At 46.2% G+C, this 16,176-nt stretch overlaps 1 protein-coding gene across 4 annotated transcripts in view; it reads left to right on the top strand.

Annotated features, from left to right (window-relative positions):
* The window catches only part of ARHGEF5 (Rho guanine nucleotide exchange factor 5), a 33,316-nt gene extending 18,283 nt beyond the window's left edge, over positions 1–15,033 (top strand). For 2 of the 4 annotated variants that reach the window (XM_056511074.1, XM_056511088.1), the window contains exons 2-15: positions 479–4,019; positions 5,360–5,441; positions 5,808–5,872; positions 6,147–6,406; positions 7,265–7,425; positions 8,270–8,422; positions 9,058–9,187; positions 10,124–10,198; positions 11,000–11,089; positions 11,404–11,558; positions 12,222–12,383; positions 12,756–12,826; positions 13,136–13,240; positions 13,447–15,033. In XM_056511074.1, coding sequence (XP_056367049.1) covers positions 479–4,019; positions 5,360–5,441; positions 5,808–5,872; positions 6,147–6,406; positions 7,265–7,425; positions 8,270–8,422; positions 9,058–9,187; positions 10,124–10,198; positions 11,000–11,089; positions 11,404–11,558; positions 12,222–12,383; positions 12,756–12,826; positions 13,136–13,240; positions 13,447–13,601 — 5,205 coding nt within the window. In that variant the 3' untranslated portion in view covers positions 13,602–15,033. Of the gene's footprint in view, positions 1–475; positions 4,020–5,359; positions 5,442–5,807; positions 5,873–6,146; positions 6,407–7,264; positions 7,426–8,269; positions 8,423–9,057; positions 9,188–10,123; positions 10,199–10,999; positions 11,090–11,403; positions 11,559–12,221; positions 12,384–12,755; positions 12,827–13,135; positions 13,241–13,446 lie in introns of all 4 variants that reach the window. The other 2 variants (XM_056511082.1, XM_056511087.1) reach the window with 1 other exon arrangement.
* The last annotated feature ends 1,143 nt before the right edge of the window (positions 15,034–16,176 follow it).

Genomic DNA, 16,176 nt, shown 5'->3' with positions numbered 1-16,176 from the left:
CTCCACAGAACAGGCAAAAATCACAGAGAACTTTTAAACTCAGCTGGAAGAAGCCAAGACTATTTGTCCACCATGCTCCATGAAAATCAATGGAGATTTTTGAAAATTTTCTTGTTCTCTGGATGTCTTCTGGTAGCCCCTTTTGGGTCTGAGATAACCAGCCATGGCCACCACTTTTCATAAGTTGCCCTGTGGCCATTACAGAGAGCTCAGCATCTCTGCTCTTTGACCAAAGTCACTTTCTGCATTTGTGTGTGAAACTAAAGAGACACCAGTGGGGTTATTTTGGTGTTACTCTTATACTGCAAGCTTACATGTGGTGTTTGCCTGTTCTCAGTCTGTTTCCCAGCTCTGATCACCCACTAGGTATGTGGTGTTGGTTTTGTTTCTGGTTTTTATCAGCTGCATTAGAAGCATTAAGTTAGATCCATTGTATCGTTGTGAAGTAGTAACAGAAAAATGCATTTTTCTTCAGTAGGATGTGTCACTGATGGAGTCTGAAGAAACCAGTGAGGGAGGTGCCACTCCCCCAGGAGCCAGCAGCATCACTGGGGAAGCCTGGGATTCTTCAGCCGTGGAAGGAGAGCATCATGCCACTCACCCAGCAGCCGAAATGAGCACCAGCCCATCTAACTCTTCAAAGGGACCAGAGCTCAGCACGCCCAAGGACTGCCTTACTGTTCCAGGGAAAGCAGCAGAGATGCTGGGCAGACCCTCTAACTCTATGCAAAAAGTGCCAGCAGGACTGGAACAAGGCCAAGGGGATACAGAGCCTCAAAAGGGACTCTCAGAACTAGAAAGAGAAATGCTTTTAGAGGAGGGTGGACTGGATTATTCTCCAAAACATAGGCAATTGGAACTGGTTGGCCTGGAAAGCAACCAGGACCCTTCCTCTCACAGCAGAGTCCAGGATGAGCCAGCCCCTGGCAGCCCCATCCTGCTGGCTATGAACCTCAGCACTGAGTTTCCTCAGTGCCAGGCAGAACTGGCTTTTCGTGGCTCAGACCCCCAGGCCCAGCAAACGAAATCCTGTTTGGCTGATGCCATTTCCTCTCAGAGAGAGACACCTAAGTGCTTTTTGGTGTGTAAAACCGTTTCAGAAGGACATTATAAGGCTGAACCCTTTCTGGATAACATCTCCAAGGATTCTTTGCAGAAGGTTGATGCTGGTGTAGAGCAGAAGCAAAGCACCAAAAAGTTGGCACCAGCACCTGATGAGCAGCCTACCTCAGAGGGAGCAGTAGAAGACACAGCTAAACCTTACAATTCTGAAGATGTTCAGGAAAGCTTAGGAGCACTCCAGGGTTTGGAAGAGAATACAGAATCTTCCACTTCCCATCACTTGTCTTCCACCTTAACACGTGACAGCCAGATGAGTTTACTACAAGCAGAAGGAAACACCTCAGCTGGTGAAACAGGGAATACCAGCATGGTCAAAGACCAGGGAATGGTTCCTAAAGAGAACTCATCTGCTTCCAAATGCCTTCATCTAGAAGAGCTTCACAGAAAAACTGAGGGCAGACCTGCCCCTTCAGCAGAGAGTGCTGTCCAGGGAAACAGTACTGCTAAAAGGACAGAGGAAGTGAATGCTTCACAGCATAAGGAGCCAGCTTGGGAGGAGGCGGTGTCTGAATTTCAGCAAGAAGAGGAGGAGGAAGAGTGCAAAGAGCAGAATCTGCCGGAAGAAGGCAAACCTTTAGAGCTCAAAGATCAGAAAAACAAGGAACAAAAGGAGCAGGAACAACTGCAGAGGGAAGAGCTCAGGCTGAGGGAAGAGCTCAACCTAGAGGCTCTATCACCAGCTTTTGGGTCAGAGACACCTTCTGTTCCCAGACATACTGTGGATGTATGTGGTTTGGAGTATGCTTCCTCGTCTGAGCAAACAGGATCAGCATTTCCTCCTGGGGAACCTGTCTCTGTGGATCCTGGTGAGGACATGCTGCTGAAAGCTCATGTCACAGAAGCAGGTTCTGGATGTCAGCCACCTGCTGTCGGCCCTCTGTCCTCAAATAACCTGAACCCAGTGGGGGAAGCTCCACACCTCTGCCACGTCTCTGACCAGGCAGAAGACCTGGAGGACTCTGGCAGCTTTTCCATCGGTGGTCAGGATACTGGAGAAGCTCACTGGGATGATAAGACACGACTGAGCAGGGAGAATGAGCACAGTGATGGTCGTGGAAAAGCTGTCCAGAGGTTTGATATAAGAGATGCATCACTCTGTGCAGGGGTGACAGCACCTTTAAGCGCAGAGAACCCAGAGGCTCTTGTTCCAGCACACCCTTCCTCTGGTACCAGTAACTTGGAGCCACCTGATCCCACTGATCTTCATCCCATTACAGGAAAAGCTGAGCTTCGGGACTTCATTCCAGCTTCCCCCTCAGAGCTCACCTCAGCAGGGTCAGCGTGTGTTCCAGAGCAGGAGGGTGCCAGAATATCCTCTGTGACCCCCGAGCACTGTCCTGGCACCAGCCTGAACGAGCTGTCAGACTCTGCAGGGAAGCCACCCAACCAAGCTGCTCTTGCACGAGGGTGGGACCCAACACCAGCAGAAACTGCTGTTGTAAGGACAGATGCAGGGGAGGCCAAGACTTCCCATGACCTCCTTACTTCTGAGGAGGGCTCTCATGAGGACCTTAGTGGCCCATCTTCTTTCTCTGTAATGTACACGAGCTCCCTTCCTCTACAAGGGAGCTTTCCTGGTGATAGGAGGTCTGTGACTAGTGTTGCAGAGCCTCTGGAAGCATCCCAAACACCAGGAAGGACTTCCACTCCCCTGAGCCACCCAGAGACAATTCAGCAAAACTCTCCCCAAGAAAGTGCCATTATCCAAGGAAAAGAGATGGGAGAAAATGTGGATCATAAAGCACAAGTGCCTTTATTTGATGAGTGTGACTGCAGTTCATATCAAAAAGAGCCTGGATCCAGAATTTCCAGTGTCCTGAGCACCCTAACTTGGCCCTCCGAAGATGATACGGTCCTTGCTGTGAATGAGCAAGGACAACCTCTGTCCCCTGTGTCCCACTCAAGCCTACCTCTGGTGTCTGACTCTGATGCCAAACAGCTTCCTCATCCTCCTTCCCACGTCCAAAGGCCCAGTCAAGCTCAGGCCCCTGCACTCCATGCAAATCACCTTGTTCCACCTCCAGCCCCTGCAGGTTTCCAGCCAGTGGCTCCTGGACCACGCTCCAGGCCCCCTCTCAGCTGTGGGATGGATGATGGTAAGCTGGGAGCCATTCACCCTGCTCCAAGCCATCCTCTCCAGACTGCCCCCTCTGCATCCAATTCCAACTCCATGGCTTCTGCTTCTGATGGAGAAAGTCTAGCAGAGAGAGATGGCCTTGTTCCAGTGACTGGAGAGTGGGATCTCAGTGACTCAGGTCCCCATGATACAGAGACTTCTGATGACTCAGGGGTCAGTTTGCTGACCAAAAGTTTTTCAGCTCTTGGAAATGAAATGTTGGTTGGCTGCTCTGACACCAGCCCTGAAACAGCAGATCACCACATGGATATAGAGAGTGGAAAATCCTCACCTGACCACCCTTCTTGGCCCTCATTGGAAGGCCTGATAGCATCCCCAGACTCCAAGAGCAGAGACTCTGCACAGCTCCTTCCAATGCTTGCATTCACCAATCCAATCCACTTCCTCCAGCTCAGCCCTCCGTCGCCGCCGACCACCAGAAAAACCTGCCAGGATGAGGAGCTGCGATGGGAGCAGCCCTCAGGCAGCTTCAATGTGGACACAAAGAACATCCAGGCTCCACTGGCAGTCACAGACAAAACAGAAGGTGAGAGGAGGGTCAGGCAAAGGCTGGAAGGAGGAGAGCACCAGCCAAAGGGAGAAATGGCCAAACATGCACCCTTGGAAAAATCATCAAGTTGGCCAGACAAAAAAAATATTGGGGTAGCTGTGCAGGAGCCAGCAGCTAATCAAGAAAACACAATTAAAAGCCGAGTAAAATCCAAGGACTGGCACCGTCAGGGCCTGAAGAGGATGTCAGTACCACCAGACATCTTGCAGCGTGAGTCCTTTCTTCCATTTCCTTTCCTCCCTCTAACTTCGTGTGGTTATCAAGAAATAGGGTTAAATTAAATAGACAATGTGATGGAGAAGCATGAGAGCTGAGAGCTTAGCATGGCTCTTGTGCCTTTCTGGTGATATTCCTTGCTCCAGCCCTACAGCCCCCTCCTGTCCTGCCCCAAGCTTCCCTTTCCAGCTGTCTCCTCTTTCCTCTCTGCTGCCCTCTGTATCCTGTTTGTTCCCTTGAGTAGGGATGCACTCTGGGGCTCAGTCCCTCCCTTCCACACTAATACCTGCAATAATAAACTTACTTCATCAATCCCCGAGGCAGTAAGGAAGAGCCATGCACACACCCTCAGTAGCCAATATATCTTATCAGTTGTTTATTTGCTGCCTCTCCTTATTTTGCAACTGGCACTTTTAGGTTCCCACTTGACCTTCTAAAAAAGATGATTTTCCTGTGAGCACAGGATTTGAGAGTACAGATAAGAATGCAAATTTGTCAAACCCAAGGTCCCAGGTTGCACAGAAGTCGAATCACTGATGTCACAAGTGGAAAACATGCATCTTCTGTAATGCAGCTCATTCAGCAGTAGTTGCTATCAGGATGTTCTTTACTATATCTTACATAGACTTTAAATAATTGCTTCTTTTTAGCTCTTACTCTAGTCTATTTTTGAAGCTCTGAAACATACTGGATTTTTGGCACAGAGGAAAAGGAGTGGGATGTGGAGGGCTGTTAAAGGTTTGGCAGAACTTGAATCAAGATTTGTTCATATGTTTGACCTGTAATTTCTTGATTCCAAATTTTAAAACATTCAGAGCAATAGTACTGTCTTTCCTCTTACCTTTAACTGCAGCTCAGTCTTTGGGCTTTCTTCCTTTTTCTGCTTCCAGTTACTTCAGATTTAGAATTTCTTCACACCTTATTTGATTAAATCCCTCACAAACCAAAAGGATTTCTCCAATTTTACACTTTGGCTCCACTGATCTCCTGATGCCTGGCCCTGGCAGCTGAAAGTGTAAGGGCACATAGGCAGTGTCTTTGCTTGCATAACTGGAGAGGGAAGCTCTTAGAGTTACTCCACTGCCTAAAATGTCAGCCTTTTTCTTTGTGTGAAAAGTGAATGTGGCTAACAGATGGAAAGTGTAAGTAATGTCAAGGATTATTAAAACTAGACTGTTTCTGACCCAGAAATAAATGTCATGAGGGCACCTGTACTCCAACTCAAGACTGCCACTTAGGTGGGGTGTAGGTAAGTGGTATCTATGTATTGTTTGGATTGTAGATTAAGTCTAAAAATGGACTGATGTTTTACTTTCCAATTGTCTTCTATGCAGAGGTTTCCTCTGTTCCTTCAGAGGAAGAAGCTCACAAGGCACACAGGGAACCACCAGCAAGCTCAGAGACAGTTACAATGCGGTGAGTCTCTCAATGACCCTTAGAATTTGCCCCAATCCCTGTGCAGCACAGACACCTTCATGATTTCTGAGTTACCAAAGATGATGATAAGGAGTGGAAAACTTTATTTAAATGCTCTAGGCCTGTGTTTTAGTCTATGCTGTCTTGAAGAGGACCCTACTGCAACAGAGATATTTCTGTGCCTTCAGGACAGCCTTTCCATTAAGCCAAACTTTGCCCTTCGTGTCAAGTAAAGCTTGTGGAGCTTGAGCTTGTTGGAAAAGGAGAGGTCCCTGTTGTGACAGAGTAGTTTCTAAGGTGTGGATAAACCATCCCGTGCTGTGCCCTTCGTTCACTCTGTGTTTTGAAATCCTTTTTCCTTGGCAGAGAGAAGAAACCTGCAGACACAACAGAGAACTTCAAGCGCCGGCACTCCAAGCTGATCAATTCCTGTAAGTACCTCCTGCCTGGGGTGCTGTGGCAGTCCTCTCTCCATCTCTCATGCTTGCAGTGATCACAAAGGAGAGGGACTCCTGCCACGTGGTGGTTGTGAGGATGTAGTGTTAGAAAGCAGGGAAAGTAACTGGAATCCTGCAGTACACTTGGGCAGCTGGGGAGCTTTACCTGAATTTGGCTGTTGCAATACGGGGCAGAGTTTTCTCCAGGCTGAAGCTGAGGGTGAGTTGCTACTACGGGAAAGATAAATGTATGTGTCTTTCTTCACAGCAAGATTGCTGTATCAGGAGTACAGTGATGTGGCTCTGAACAAGGCCATCCAAAGCCAGAAGAGAGTGGATTATCCAGAGGATATAGAGTCAAGTTTCCCAAGTTCCCCGAGGCTACGGAGGAAAGTGCTGCCTCCCCAGGACTCATATTTGCAACGTCTGTCAGTCTCATCTAATGCATCCCTCTGGCAGGACATCCCCATGATACGGGGCAGCAGAATACTGCTCAACATGTCCCGTGAGGAGCAGAGGCTGCAGGAGGTAAGGGACAGATGTGCATGGTAAATGGGTTGTGTGTAATCAAGGAAGAGGGGTTAAAGCAGAGAACAAAAACTGCAAGGTGGGAATGCTGGTAGTTGAGGCAGAGGTCACTTCTACCCCTGGAAGCAGCATGGGGTGTGAAGTTGAGCAATGCTGAAGTGCTGAATTTTAGAGAAAAGCAGCACTGAAGGACGGACTCTGCACCTTTTCAATAACCCCAAGAAAACATGGGGAAAAGTGGGAACGAGAAGGAGTTTTGAGTATGCTTGATGCAAAAGGGTGAAGACTTGCAACATTCTCCCACATATAAGCTTGTGAGAGATGCTAACAAAACCACAGTAAATTGCATTTTCTGTGGTAGAATATGAGTTTAGCAAATTGACCTGTGTGAGCTGCAGGGCTGAGAGGAGACAGGGAGATTAATGGATTCAGCACAATGGTACAGAGAATCTTGGTGAGGAAAAAAAGAGGATCTGAGAAGTGGACAGGAGGACCCAGAGAGAAAGAGGTGAAAACAACAGCATGGGAAATGTGATGATGGAGAAAAATATGTGTGGTACAGATGCTGGACTTTATGGGAGCTCATAAAATGGGGAACTAGTGAAAGTGATGTTGAGGGGAAATAAAAAGTAAAATGACAGCAAGTAGCTATTTTTAAGTTATACCATGAGTCTTTTTTTAAAGAGAGCCTGTAATTGCCTGCTTGCCCATCATTTCTAAAGCCTCTCTTCTGTAGTTACACACTCCTTGCATCATGTGCTGGGAGGTTTTCCTGCTTTGCCTCATCTCCTCTCTGTAAGATTCCCCACAGACCCGTGCAGTGTACTGATGCTGTGCTCCCTTGTTTTCACTCCCAAGGCCAAGTTTGAGTTGATAATGTCTGAGGCTTCCTACCTGCGCAGTTTGAACGTGGCAGTGGATCACTTCCAGCGCTCAGCAGAGCTCCAGGCGATGCTCACCAACCAGGAGCGCCAGTGGCTCTTCTCCCGCCTCTCCGACGTGCGCGATGTCAGCGCCAGGTGAGACGTGGCCCTTTGCTCCCAGGTCCAACAGGCACGTGGTGCTTCCAGCAGGAGCATTTCTCACTCCTCTTCTTCATGCTCACTGTTCAAGGCACACACAGCACCTAGTGATGACAACAACACGGCCTGGAAAGGAATATTCACCTTTTTAGGTGACAGGGCAGTGTAAATTCTGGTATTAAATCCCAGATATTAAAGCTCAGTTGTGCACAGAGCTCATTGCAGAGGATCAAAATGTTGCAAATGGTAACGTAGTCTTGTGCCACTGCTTTCAACTACAATTAAACTTGACTAACTAGACCCCAACCCAAACCAGCTCCTGCTAAATACAAGACAAAAGGGGCAGCTGCATGAGCCCTGACAAAAAGCGGGAGGAAAAAAGGGAAAAAAAGTAAGTTACAACCATCACTTGACAGAAGCTAATGTGAATCAATAGAGCATAATACATGAAATGTGGACATGACCCCACATGCAAGGAATCCTGTATGTTGTAGGATTCTGTTCTGCTTTTCCCTTCTGCAAGGCTTGACTACATAAATCACTAAGCTGGTACGGTTTGCTGCTACCTTTCCCATTTCTACCAGCAGGATTATTCTGGGGAGGTCTTAGTTTCCAGCTGTTACCTGACCATGCCTGCAGAAGCATGATCTCTCAAGAATAGAGGTCTTTTGCCTCTGCTTTTTCCTTGCTGATACTAAACCCTAAATTGTCATTGTTCTGACATTTCACTATCTCTAGAGCTAAAGAGCTGTCTTGTGCTTATCTGTGAGCTGTCAGGGTTTTAGAAGACTAAATGACTGATATTTCCCTCTCCTTTTATGGCACCACATCCATGCTGCAGTTTCCTCTTTGACTTGGAGGAGAAATTTGAAGAGGACATGTTCACCTTCCATGTGTGTGACGTGGCTCTGAAGCACGCCCCCGACTTCCGCCGGGTGTATCTGCCATATGTGACAAACCAAACATATCAGGAGCAAACCTTCCAGAGGTTACTGTAAGTTTTTCTCATTTGCTGCACCCTTCTCCCCCTTACTTCCATGAATATGGACTCTTTCAGATGATGGGGAATGCTGCAGGAATGGGCTGTTGAGCAGTGCCCTTGCTACACCCCCAGAAGAACCTTCCTCAGTTCAATGGCATTTGGGACAGCAGGACAGAGCTTCTGCAGGCTTCTCTGCCATAGCATTGGAGAGGAAAATAATATGTAATATCTGATCTTGTTACAGGCTGTTCTCTGTCTGCCCTCTACTGAAGAGAGCAAATATGACTGTCCTGGATAGTGGTTTTCAGTCTTGGTCACTGACAACCAGAGTGCAAATCACCACCATGAAAGGAGCACTGCTGATAGAGGGAGTTGAAATGTAGATGTTACTTCTGGCTTTTAGTCCAGAGGGCTATGGAAAGAGGAGAGGGATAATAGCAGCTGTACTGCTATCCTGTAGCTGTTAGAAACCCATAGTTGCTCTTCAGCAGAAGAGTGGTGCAGTTTCTTGACACCTTTTGCCCCAGGGACAAAACCTGTTGGGAGTACTCCAACATTCCCTGAAATCTGATACTAGGAAGGTTATTTATTTACTCTGATGCCTGGATGTCTTTTTTTTCTTTTTTTTTCCCTTGCCACTCCCACAGAAATGGAAATGCAGGGTTCCAGCAAGTCCTGGAGAGATTGGAAAGTGATCCAGTGTGCCAGCGCCTCTCACTTAAATCTTTCCTCATCCTCCCCTTCCAGCGCATCACTCGACTCAAACTCCTCCTACAGGTAACGGTGGTGATTCTCTGCCTTCCCTCGAATTTCCCTGAAGCTTTGTCTAGGAGCAGCTGAGGGAGGTGGGGGGGCGCAGATGTGAAAAAAGGAGGCTCAGGGGGCACTTCTGGCTCTCCACAATTCCCTGACAGGAGGGTGCAGCCAGGGGGAGGTTGGGCCATGCTCCCAGGGAACAAGGGACAGGGAAAGAGGAAATAGCCTCAAGCTGCACCAGGCAAGGTTCAGGTTGGACATCAGGAAGAATTTCTTCCCAGAAGGGGTTGGCAGGCATTGGAAGGGGCTGCCTGGGGACATGATGGAGTCCCCATTGCTGGAGGTGTTCAGGAAATGATGGATGTGGCACTGCGTGAGGCAGTGCTGTTTGTGAATTACTGAGAGCTTTGTTGTGCCACTACTTCAATTGTACTCCAATAAAGAATTTATGGAGTCTTCTCAGAACGTGATGATTTACATTTTATTGAATGGCTTCCTGCTAGGAAAACAAAGCCAGGGTTCCTTGGCTGCCCTCTGAAGGCAGACTGTCTGTGCTTTGCCTGCAGTGTTGACTAATATGGAGCCATCCAGACAGGGAAACAGCCAGTTCCTAAAGAAGTAATTTTGAGCTCTGTCTATGAAATTCTTCTTTTTGATTATTTGAGCCCCTTTTTAACAGGAGAAGAGGACAATTCTATTCTGTTCATACATCCATTTGTATTTTAGCTAGTGGTTGCTTTCTTACACTGCGTAATTTCTATGTGATAATTAATACAGTTTAAATTTACAGGAATGCTCTGGTCAGTGTGACTTAGTGACATTCTGCATCTCAAATTTTTGGCCTTCTTGTCTCCACATGTCACCAGCTACTTCTGCTTTATTATTTATTCTACTCTTCAGTGGTGTAATGTCCACCTTTCCCTGTTTGCATCATGAAAATCATTTTTTCTCACACAGAACATCCTGAAAAGAACTTCTCCCGGATCTGAGGAGGAAGTGCAAGCAACGCAGGCCTATGATGCACTTGAAAAGGTAAAGGTGCCTGCCCTTTCTGCAGCCTCTAATTAATCATCAACTCCCATCCTTGGCCCTGCAAAAAAAATCTTGCTTTAAAAAGACCCACAGCATTACTCTAGTGCATCCCTTCCTCTTATCCTGTGTACTATAGAGGTAAGGTGTAAAGTTTTCTAGGACAAATAGTTATCTACAATTTGTAGAGCCTCACGAGATGAATTGTTCTGTCTAGCGATGATTTGACCTTCCAAAGGAGAGCCACCAGGATGGTGAAAGGTCTGGGGGTAAAGACACAAAAGCAGTAGCTGATGTCACTTGGTCTGTTCAGCCTGGAGGAGACTGAGGTCAGAGCTCACAGCAGTTCTGCAACTTCCACACAGGGGGAGAAGGAGTGGCAGAGGATCAGAGGATCCCTGCTCTGTGTGACAGGGACAGGACCCAGGGAACAGCTGAAGCTGGGTCAGGGAGGGTTAGGGTGGATATCAGGGAAAGGCACTTCCCCCAGAGGGTGTTAGGCACTGAACAGGCTCCCCAGGGAATGGTCACAGTGACAAGGTTGCCAGAGCCATAGGAGCATTTGGACAACACTCACAGGGACGCACAGGGTGGATTGTTGGGGTGTCTGTGCAGGGCCAGTAGCTGGACTGGATGATTCTTTTGTGTCCCGTCCAGTTCTCTGATTGTGATACATACTTTTTTTGCAGGAAGATGCCTAAGGAATTGTCACTAATGCTGATTCCTGAGAGGCTCGTGGGAGTAGTACTGATCCCACCAGGCTGTTCTGCTCCCACCTCACTGCTCATCTTTTTTTCTCTGCAGCTCATCAAGGATTGCAATGAGAATGTCCAGCGCATGAAGAGCACTGAAGAGCTGATCTACCTCAGCCAGAAGATTGAATTTGAGTGTAAGGTGAGCTCATCCATTCCCTGGACCTTGCTCCAGCCTAATATTTTCTGTCTTTGCCCACAAAGCCACTTTTTGTTCTCCTCTCCTGTATACTCAGAGCTGTTGAACTAGAACATCATCCACAGGCCAGCTCTTCATCAGTGCTTCCCCTCACCCAATCATTTATATCAACCTTCACATGAAGGTGCCTGCCATGACTTATACCTCTTCAGCTGGAGAAGTGAAAGCACAATTCCTCAAGAGAAAGTCAAAAATGCAAATCCAAAACTCACAGGGACTCATTTTCTTGTGCATAAATATTTATTTTTGTGTTGCAGATATTCCCACTCATCTCACAGTCGAGGCGACTTGTAAAGTGTGGTGAGTTGACAGCACTGGACTTCAACAACCTGAGTCCAAAATGGAAAGTCACCACCCGACCCATCTACCTGCACCTTTTCAACGACTGTCTGCTCCTGTCTCGGCCCAAGGAGTGAGTGCTTCAACACAATTCTTCTGCCCCTTCTAAAATACCTGTCTCTTTTGGGGTCTGTGCTTTGGTGACAGTCCTTTCCCTCTGCCTGCCAGCAAGTGGCAGCCTTTGTCAAGTCACTCTCCTGTCCAGACCTGATGTGAGTATCATGCAAGTGTGTGGAAACTGATAGTCCCAACTCTTAATTACATATCATAATATAAAAACATACCTTGTGGTCTCTAGCACAGCACTTCTATTCTACCTTTGCATCTCTACAATGTGAAACACTTGAACAATAACCATTTATTCTAGTTTATTTGGCAAATAATTTCTTCCTAAAGCAGAATGTGAGGACTAGTAAATGTGCAAATCACTGGTTTGTCAAGAGAGCTGTTGGTTAGTTGTGCTGGAATTTTGAGGGTGGTGGGTTTGTTTTTAAGCTGTAAGCTACCAAACAAAATTCTGACAGAACAGAGCTTAGTATTTCTACCCTTTTCATTAAATCCCTTCTCTCTCTTCTCTGGCCTTCTGAGATTTCTAAAAAGAGCACAGCTTAGGATGTCTGAAGCAGATAAAGACTCGTTAAACCTTTTTGCTTTCCTGCAGACTACATGGACTCACTCTGTAACCCTCATCACCTTAAAACTCACCCCTTGTTTTGTTCCTTCTCCTCACCTGCAGGGGCGGACGCTTTGTTGTGTTCGACCACGCCGCTTTCTCGTATGTGCGTGGGGAAAAGTGTGAGATGAAACTCCATGGGGCAAACAAGAATCTGTTCCGTCTCTTTCTGCTTCAGAATAACCAGGGGAAAAGAGTGGAGTTCTTGTTTCGGACAGAGACACAGTAAGAGCTCAAGTTTACCCTTGGTATATTCCATTACTGTGGCCAGACACCTCCTAGTAGCCTGATAGTTGTCCCTCAGCTACTCAAATGCTGAAATACCAAATGCAGCTGCTGAGCAGAAGTCTTGAAAAGCATCCTCTTGCTATAACTATTTCCTTGTGAACCACCTCCCTCCTCTCCCATTGTAGCTGCTCCTACAATGCTACCACATAATGTCATACCATCAGCCTCTGAAAATGGGAAGTTTTGCCTTTTTCCACCTCCCTTCTCTGCTTCCTTTTGTGTGAGCAGACACCTCCCCACCCCACCCCATTTCAGTCACCTGCTGTCCCTCACCCTGAATGCTGACACCTATCCCATGCTGTTTTCCAGCAGTGAGAAGCTGAGGTGGATCTCTGCTTTGGCTCCTCCACGGGGAGAACCAGATCTCCTGGAATGCCCTGGTGAGACTCCTCTGCTGCTGCAGCAATGGGGGTGGGCTGACTTGCAGGAGTCACAGGCACTGTGAGGTGGGACACCCCAGAAGGATTCCAAGGCAGAATACTTGAGGTTTTGTAGATAAAGAACGTATTCATGGGCTTTTCCTCAGTGCCAGGTGCTGCCAGTTATTTTACCTGTTTTAACTCCTTGTTTTAGATGAAGACCTGTAGTATCCCTGCCAGTTCTTTGCTTTTTATTTGGGCAGCTCCTTATTCTCCACCTGGTTTGCTGTTGCTGTCCAGTATATCAGTGTGATCTTTCCTTCCCTGCAGATGCACCACAGGTTCAGTGCATAAAGGCTTACAAGGCTCGGGAAAATGATGAGCTGGCTTTGGAGAAGGCAGATATCGTCATGGTTATGCAGTACAGCAATGATGGTGAGCAGAATGAACAATGCCTGTCTTAAACTGCAAAATTGAGAGGATAAAGGGATTCTTCATCTTCTTTAGGATGCTTTATTTGGAAGATGAAAGGGGATCTTTTCCTTTGCTCTTAGGGTCTTTTTGGAGGGGGCTTTTTTTTGGGAAACAATGAAAAAAACAGGTGACTTTTGCCTCATGTTGTGTTTTTCCCCACGCCACAGGGTGGATGGAAGGAGTGAAACTCTCAGACCGGGAGAGAGGCTGGTTCCCCTCGGAACACGTGGAAAACATCTCCAGCAAACACGTGCGGCAGAAGAACCTGAAGGAGGAGCAGCGGGTGAAGAATGCCAAGCAGCAGGTCTTCTGCAAGAAATAAGACTCTGTTTGGACTTGTACAGTCTCCCTGCCATGGAGAAATCATGGCTTTTATATTGTGCCTCAGAAGAATTGCCTCTGCAAAGAGCATAATACACAGCACTTTGACAGGACTGGGTGCTTTTTGCCAAAGAAAGCGAGAATTCAATCAGGAAAAGCTTCCTCTGTGTCAGTAGGACTACAGCAGCAAGAGGAGGAATAAAGGTTGCATGTATTGCTTGCTTTGTGGTAGTAGGGAGGGACTTAAATCAGACAGAGGTCTGGGGTCTGGACTTCTGAAAACATATTCCTGGTTTTGCCACTGACAAGTTGCGGGACCTTATGCAAGTCACTTCAGAGTTCTGCCTCAGTTTTGCCATCTGCAAAATGGGGGTAAACTTACCTACCTCACTGCATGTTGTGAGGCTAAATTCACTAGTATTAGCAGCCTGAGAGCTTCGAGTTCCTGAGAAGGAAGGTGCTACGTGCAAAGCACAACAGAGCTGAGAAGAATATTCCATTTGAATATCATCTGGATACCTTCATGGTGTTGATCTCCATAGTGTAATTTCCATTTAGGGCAATTTATGTATTAGATCATGCAAGTCTACTGGGGTTTAGATTGGCAAATATTTCATTGTACTGAAATGCTGTTAAGAGTCCTTGACAGCATTACAAAATCCACTGGAATTAAGCAGAGTTTTCAGAAGCCACTGTGATGATTTCCCCCACATAAGAGGTATCATGCTGAGGAATCTGCTTCACAAAGGTCACCTCTCTTCTGAACAAGCATCCCACTAAGCCATCTGAACTGACCTTTTTTTTTTTTTTTTTTTAACCCTGCCTCCCTCTGGAAGTAGATCAGTGACTTTTGACAAAGATTTATATTTTGTGTTGGTACATGCCCCATACAAAATAACCAGGACTAGGCACATGTAATGAAGTGGCACTTTACTGCTGCTCTTACTCTGATTGCTGATGTGGTATTGCATGCACCATTTTGCACACGTACGGAGAACACTGAGATATTTAGCCACTGTAGATAAAGTCAAAATATGCACCAGGGTCTTTGTTCACTTTTTAAGAACTCTCTGGTTTTAAGTCCAGTTTACATGCATTTGTGCAGAACCTGTCTGTTTGATGATATGCCTTCAACTGTAAAATACTGTTTCTATGTTAAAGTGTTCAGCTCAGTCAATGCAAGATCAAGTTTAAGAATCAATACACCAAAGAAAGCCACGTGTAGCCTCTTGCATTTAATATATTTGAAGAATTAGTTACCTTCATATCTCCAGCTTTCTGTCTCTGTAACATTCTGCCTTTAAATCCCATTTACATTGTATCTAGAATAGCCTATTACAGCCTATTTATATCAATAATTTTAGCTGGATTAAAAGAAAAAAAAAAGTTGCTTTTAGTCCTAATAAACTCATGCACTTCTGCAGTTAAAAACCTTTCTGCTTGCCTTGTTACTTAGCTTTTCCTCTCAAATGTAAGTAATTCAATTTACTGAATATACATGTAATTTTTTTTTTTTTTTGTTATAACTTTCCTTTCTAAGTGACTGTCAAGTACAAACAGCTCTCTTTAGCAGAGGCAGTGAGGAAAGCTGGGTTATCCAAGCTTAAGATTCTTCACTGTTATCCCCAGCCCTGGAGAGCTGATGCTGCAGGTTCCACAGTGGTGTTACTCATCCATAACTGAAGGTAAGCTGAAGGGATGAACTACAGAAAATGGGATTCCAGCCTACTAGAGCAGAAAGACAGGACCCAGTTATTCAACTTCTAATCAATGGTCCAGACAACAATCTGCTAACACCTTCTCTCCCCCTCAGAAAGACTGCAGCTCGTCCTGAGCTGAAAGCCAAAGCAGAGCTCTACCTCAGACTCACACAAGAAAGGTTATAATCTTCTAGAAGACCCAGACCTCCAGAAGAATGTTCAGATATTCCAAATGCCTGCTTGTCCCAGGCTGTCATGAATTTATGTAGTTCCCAAATCCCCAGGATTGTCAGTGTCTCAGGTGGGACACAGAATGCTGTCATGGATCAGTTCAGCACATCTGTGTAAGGTCATCTCACACAGTCAAGGCATCCCACATCCACTTCTGCTTCATTCAGGAGGAGCCAGCCATACATATTCCTATTCTAAATTAGAAATCATCTTGTTCAACATCTCAAGTTGGGAGTTCTTTACTCTTTCAATTTCTGGTCTTGAAAGCAAGCAAGCAGTTTATTCATTAGAGCCTCCCAAAGTGGTTTCTATGCTAAATTCCATATGTTGTTAAAATTCCCCTTGACACAGGAAACTTCAAGGGTACTGTTGTCATGATTGAGAGCACTTCTATACTCTTTTTAACTAGTTGGATAAAAAGTTAACTTGTCCCTGTCACAGGTACAGCTTTTATTTCCTGATGTCAGGCCTTTGTATGTTGAGGAGCATGTAAAGGTCAGCTTATGTTTCTAAGAACAAGTGCTTATACCCTGGGTTACTTTGACTTCTTACATTTCAGGTAGGCCTCAACTTCTCACTATTCAGTTAAACTTCTAGCTACAGCACTATCCTGCCACCAAAATCCATAAACAAATCTACACTGAA

The sequence above is a fragment of the Oenanthe melanoleuca genome, chromosome 1A (genome assembly GCF_029582105.1).
Source record: "Oenanthe melanoleuca isolate GR-GAL-2019-014 chromosome 1A, OMel1.0, whole genome shotgun sequence".
NCBI lineage: Eukaryota > Metazoa > Chordata > Aves > Passeriformes > Muscicapidae > Oenanthe > Oenanthe melanoleuca.
Note: the sequence above shows the minus strand (reverse complement) of the source record. Positions and strands in the feature narration are given on the sequence as shown.